Source organism: Diospyros lotus, chromosome 14 (assembly GCF_014633365.1).
Source record: "Diospyros lotus cultivar Yz01 chromosome 14, ASM1463336v1, whole genome shotgun sequence".
In the NCBI taxonomy this organism is placed as follows: domain Eukaryota; kingdom Viridiplantae; phylum Streptophyta; class Magnoliopsida; order Ericales; family Ebenaceae; genus Diospyros; species Diospyros lotus.
The window spans coordinates 12,553,809-12,559,203 of NC_068351.1; the positions used below are offsets into that span (position 1 = coordinate 12,553,809).

Here is a 5,395-nt window from a genome sequence, read left to right on the forward strand (position 1 = left end):
TCCAAATATGCCCCATAAAAAAAAAAAAAAAGGCAAGACGACCAGACCTTGTGTCTTTTCCACAATAATATTCTCGTATGTCACTATTCATAAGTTATTTAATATAAGCATGTCACAGTTTAGGGAGTTTGTAGTTGGGCAACCTTCGCAAATTTATTTCCATTTTCACAATGTGTATAGTGACAATGCAGTTAACCTCGTTTGATTCCTTTACTAAATGTAGCATGCATTTCTGTCGTATGCACATATTATAATGCCAAAACTAGCTGGTGGCCCGAGGAGATAGCAGCCTGCGGCAATGGATGTGGATTAACAAGTTCTCTACCAATTGAGCAAACCAAGTCACCATACGGGTCATAATGCTTTGGTTGGTTAATCTTTCTCACCCAAAGAGGCTAAACAAACCAATAAAAAAGAAAAAAAAAATTGTAATTTTAGCCTATCCAATAATAAAGAAAAAAAAAATTGTAAACCGCAAATGTAACAATGACACGTAAATTTTTCCCCATGCTGCTGCAATATCATTTCTTATTTATAAAGAGGCTAAACAAAAACCATCGAAACAAAAGACAAACAACAAACTGAAGTTTTCAATTTCACTAATCAGTTCACCTATTCAAAACTCTTAACCTGGTTATTTTGCAATGCAGACACCACCCAAAAAAATGCTAAATATTCTATTGCATATAGAAGTTGACGCAGAAGACAAAAATCAAGAAACCCAACACAGCAGCCATAGACGGGTCAATGGGCAGAGAGGGGGTGTAGGGTTGGTAATGATCCTACATCGACGCTCAAGCTGAGGAGAAAGATGTACAAGAGGGGGAGTTGGGCCAAGCCATGTAAACTTTTCTTTTTTTTTCTAGACCAAAAATCAAAGATGAGGTGAAAGACCCAAAAGCAGTTAACTTTGTCTTGCGCTGCCGCCCGCCTCTGCGCTTCTTCCACATGATTGGCCTTTTTCCCGAACAAGACTAGCCAACTGTAGAAGTCAGATTTTTCTTCTGTATGGGGGAGGGGAATAATTTCAGCTAGGGGGGGGACTTTGTTACCATCTACCATCCTCTGAATATATGATGAACCGAGATAAATCAGCAAGCATTCCCAGAAACATCTTCCGCAGCAGCTGCAATTGTTGGCATCTTCTCGGGTTCCCCAGTTGCAGCAACTGGTTCCTCCGTCAAGACTGTTGAGACAATATCTACAGATTCTTGTGCAGCAGGATCAGAGTCCTCGATATCGCCTGAAGGGGCAATTTCCAAAGATTTTCCTCCCAAGAACCCATCTTTTCCTTCATCAGTCACAACAGCATCCGCAAGCTTCTTGCTACCCACCTGTTTTCAAGGACAGTGCAAGCATTAATTGAAAAATATAACCAAGCGAATATGTAGAGGAGATGGAAAACGGATGCCAAAAGTTGTGCATGCGTCAAGATGCTGCCCTGCATAACTGCCAAAATTTGATTCCTTATGGTAAGAAGCACATACCAGTTTATTATTCATATGCATGTGCTTAGATTTTCTTTCTTGCATGATTCTTTGGCGAGATTCATAGAACCCAAAGTCATCTAGAATACATGTCCTGCTTGAATGGCCCTTGAAAATCTTCAGTATTTCAATACCCTGATCAAACTTAACCTGCGGCAACCAGAAACCAACAATTAAACCTCGCACACATCAAAACAGACCACACAGGGAAAGGTACTCCGCGTACACACCTCTTGAGTGTCCCTACTATTGGTCACTGGCTTGTTCTCGTTGTTTTCAAGTATTATGTGCTTTAACAAACTATTAGGTATGTCCTTCACTATACGCCACTTCACAGGGAAATTACCGGTCCATTTGTCCTGCTGCCAGTACTCAACGCTCTTGGTGAAATCAACAGTGCCAACCATCTCAGCCAGACCAACAAACTGCCCGCTAGCATTAACCTGAAAAGAAAAATTTGAGGAAACCAAGTAAACCAAGCGTAGGCCTTTTTAATCAGCTTGGAGCAACAGAGAGAAGAAATTGGACTCACAGAGAAGAAAAGAAACACAGGGCAACCCGCTGTCTGAGCTTCATGATACGCTGCATCCAGCTTCTTATTGCCATTTGATGTGCTAGCCCACACACCGTACTTAATACTCTTATGGACATCATCCTCACTGTACGATTTAATAATGAAGAACTTGGCATCTGGATAACTCTCGGGTAAGTCTTTACCAGACAAGTTATCCTCAGAATCATTCCCATGCGATTGAGTATTCTGCTCTTTTTCACCTGATGCGATTGGTTCAAGATCCTTTTGGTTCTTGAAGCCCTTGATTCTAGGCCCTCTTTTTAATTCATTCAAGCCATCCACATTCCCAATACCATGACCAAATAAACCATTACCATAAACCCTTGGTTTATACTTGCCATCGACCCACCCACGCCCATTTAGCCTTGCCCCATAACCATTAAATCCAAATCCTGCGCCAGTCCTGAAAGAGTGTGCATATTGACTGTACATCCTATTGTTTGGGTAACTCCTATCAATAAAACCAACATTGCTCATTCCAAATGTTGGCATATGGTGCTGTGGCCCCTGCAATCAGATAAATAAACAGGGATTATGTTAGAGATTAAATACTTGATTAAATTATTAGAACCCCGCTGGCACGGAATGTACAAATTGGCACTGAGTGATATCAGCACCAGTGAGCCATGCTAAACTCAATGAAATGACTTTCTGGGGATATGCATTGGAAGGGAACCTGCATAAAGAATCATTTCAGACAGTACTTACCGTGAGATGCGACAACGGATGAAGATTCTGATTCTTTCCAGGAAGAAAATTGGCGCCTTGCAAAACTGGTGCATGTTTAGGCTTGCCATCAGGAAATTTGGAGCCATCCAACCAGGGGTTTGGTGAGGGGATTCCATCCTTTGGCCGGCCTCCCCCCCTTCCATAGGAACCATTTGCACCTAAACATGAGTTCTGATTTGATTTCAGTGGCTTTGAGGCATTTGTGCCATTTACATTACCAAAACTTTCTACACTAGTTTGGTTCATTTTGGCTGTATCCACATGAAAAGGTACTTGCTCTGCTCCAGTAGACGTTGAAACACCCTTTTGGGGAGCATCAGCTTGATTCACAGAGAAAGGTTCACCATTTGGAGTTGAAGACTGGTAATAAGAAGGGTATTGGTAATTCTGTGGTCCATAGAGCTGGCCATCATCTCCCACGGTAGGAATGGGCGAATCTGGTGAGTGGTATGCGCTATATGGTGGATAATATCCATGGTAATACACAAGAGACCCATTATCGCCATACAAGCCCTGCAAGAGTAATGAATCCGTAAAAACAATGTTAGTAACAAAGATGACCATCTATACAGCAGTGACATCCATAGAAAACAGAAACAATACTTCCACTAGACTCTAACGAAGACAACTCAAATTCAACACTCAAATTGTTGGAATCTGGTTGCTTTCACTTTTTATTATTAAAGAAAAATTAAAAGGCCTGGTAATTAATTTTAGTACTAAAGACAAAATTCTCAGAGACCCATTTACTGTTGAAAAAATCATCCACCCTGGACTTACATCCAAACTATGTAAAGATGCAAAAAGAGGTTGCAATTTTGACTTACAGGAGGCATCTCAACACCATCAGGATTAGCATATATGTTGTAGTTATCCCATTCGTTGCCTGACCCAGGATAACCTGTGGAAGGAAAAAAAAAATGACCACTATTAATAATAACTCCACGTTTGCTATTATCATCAATTTATGCGGCAGCCATCTCTATAGTTTACCTCCAGAATAATATCCAGCTGGTGGATAAGCATTGGGGAAGTACCACATCATTGGATCCACGAAATTCTGCGGAAAAGGGGTAGTAGATCGCTCATATGGTTTGCCAATGCCATTCGCTAGAGTTTGGTAGGCGGTAGGCTTAGCAAACCATTCATCATAAAACAGTTACGTCAAGATATAGAAAAGTTCATCAAAATAATTGAAAGAAAAGGGGGAAGGCGGACCCTCCAAGAACAATAATAGAAACCAAAAACCAAAAGAGAAACTACCTTCTTTTCAGAATCGGTAACTTCAAGGTCCTTGCTCTGTGAATCCAAAGAGAGCTTCTGCAGTAAATCTGCAGATTCTATAGAAGGGGCAAATCAAGGCAAACAAACCCATTCATGAAAACAGAAAACGAAAGCTTTGAATTTTCAAATTTTTTTGCAACCCATTAATCAAAGGCCACCACCAATTCGGACACAAAACAATTAGACGTTATACGCATCTAACATGAACTCAGATCATGACCAGTTCAATTAATATAACCCAGATTTCCACAGAACCGCCAAAGAGAAGTCCTCCAGACAGATAATAGACGACTGAATTTTCAATTGAAAGCTACAGTACAACACATATCCAAACCCATCCGTCAAAAAGATAAACCCTAACAAGATATAAACCATAAATAAACTATAAAACAAACTCTTCTTTTGTACTGTGCATAAACCCTAACAAAACCCAACCTGCAGAAACCAACAGGACTAGATCTATGAGGAGACTGTGAACAACCGGTAAAAAATAAACCATTTATCGCATAGAATAGTTTAAAAGGATACGATCAGAAGCAGGAGGAGCAACGGCCGCCATGAGCAGATCAGATCGAAGGTCTAGGTCCCCTCTACCTTGTATATATATATTATATATACGCGTCTACTTATAGACGACTAGGCGGAAAAACAGAAGAAAGAACCAAGACAAACTAAAATCTGCAGTCCAAAGAAAGGAGACTGAGATGTGTTGGCTTGACTGCGTAAGGGGCAGCCGCCGAGAGAGAGATCTTCGCGGCTTCGGAGAGAGAGAGACAGAAATCGAGAGAGAGAAAGCGGAACCCTCCAAAGCCTTCAAGTTTCTGAAAACCCTAATCTTAAATAGACTCGTTCTTCGGGTATTCTATTGGGCTTTTTTGTTTTGTGGGCTATATCTCGAGAGCCCAATCTGGAGATGCTTACTCAGCGCCACACTCACGTCTATATCTACGTCTAATTGTCTATCTATATTTATTTTTATTTATATATATGTATGTACTATATATATTATCTAAACCTATATCTATATATACTGCTAAAACTTACTGCTTTTTTTTATTAAAAACGTCGGGAAATCATCAATTAAAAAGTTTAAATTATACAAAACACCCTTGAGCTTTAACAAAAATATAGAAACATCTCTAACATTACAAAAATAACATAAATGGCCTATAATTTTACAACTCTAACAATACTTTTTGTTTTATTGTTACTTATATATGTTAATTTTTTTAATGTGACAAAAATATTCTTGTAATTTATCTTTTTTCTCTTTATATGTCAAATTAGTCGTAGTTATTTGTCGAAATTTCTCTAAATCATG

General features: G+C 39.6%; 1 protein-coding gene across 1 annotated transcript; it reads right to left on the reverse strand.

The window, feature by feature from the left end:
• Positions 1-498: 498 nt before the first annotated feature.
• Positions 499-4,899, reverse strand: LOC127789978 (YTH domain-containing protein ECT4-like). The gene is made up of 9 exons (XM_052319135.1): positions 4,603-4,899; positions 4,054-4,130; positions 3,784-3,922; positions 3,618-3,691; positions 2,770-3,303; positions 2,020-2,568; positions 1,718-1,930; positions 1,488-1,637; positions 499-1,334 (listed from the first exon to the last, which is right to left on the reverse strand). Exons 1-9 carry the CDS (start codon positions 4,631-4,633, stop codon positions 1,092-1,094), a joined length of 2,010 nt encoding a protein of 669 aa, XP_052175095.1. The 5' UTR covers positions 4,634-4,899; the 3' UTR covers positions 499-1,091.
• Positions 4,900-5,395: the final 496 nt, after the last annotated feature.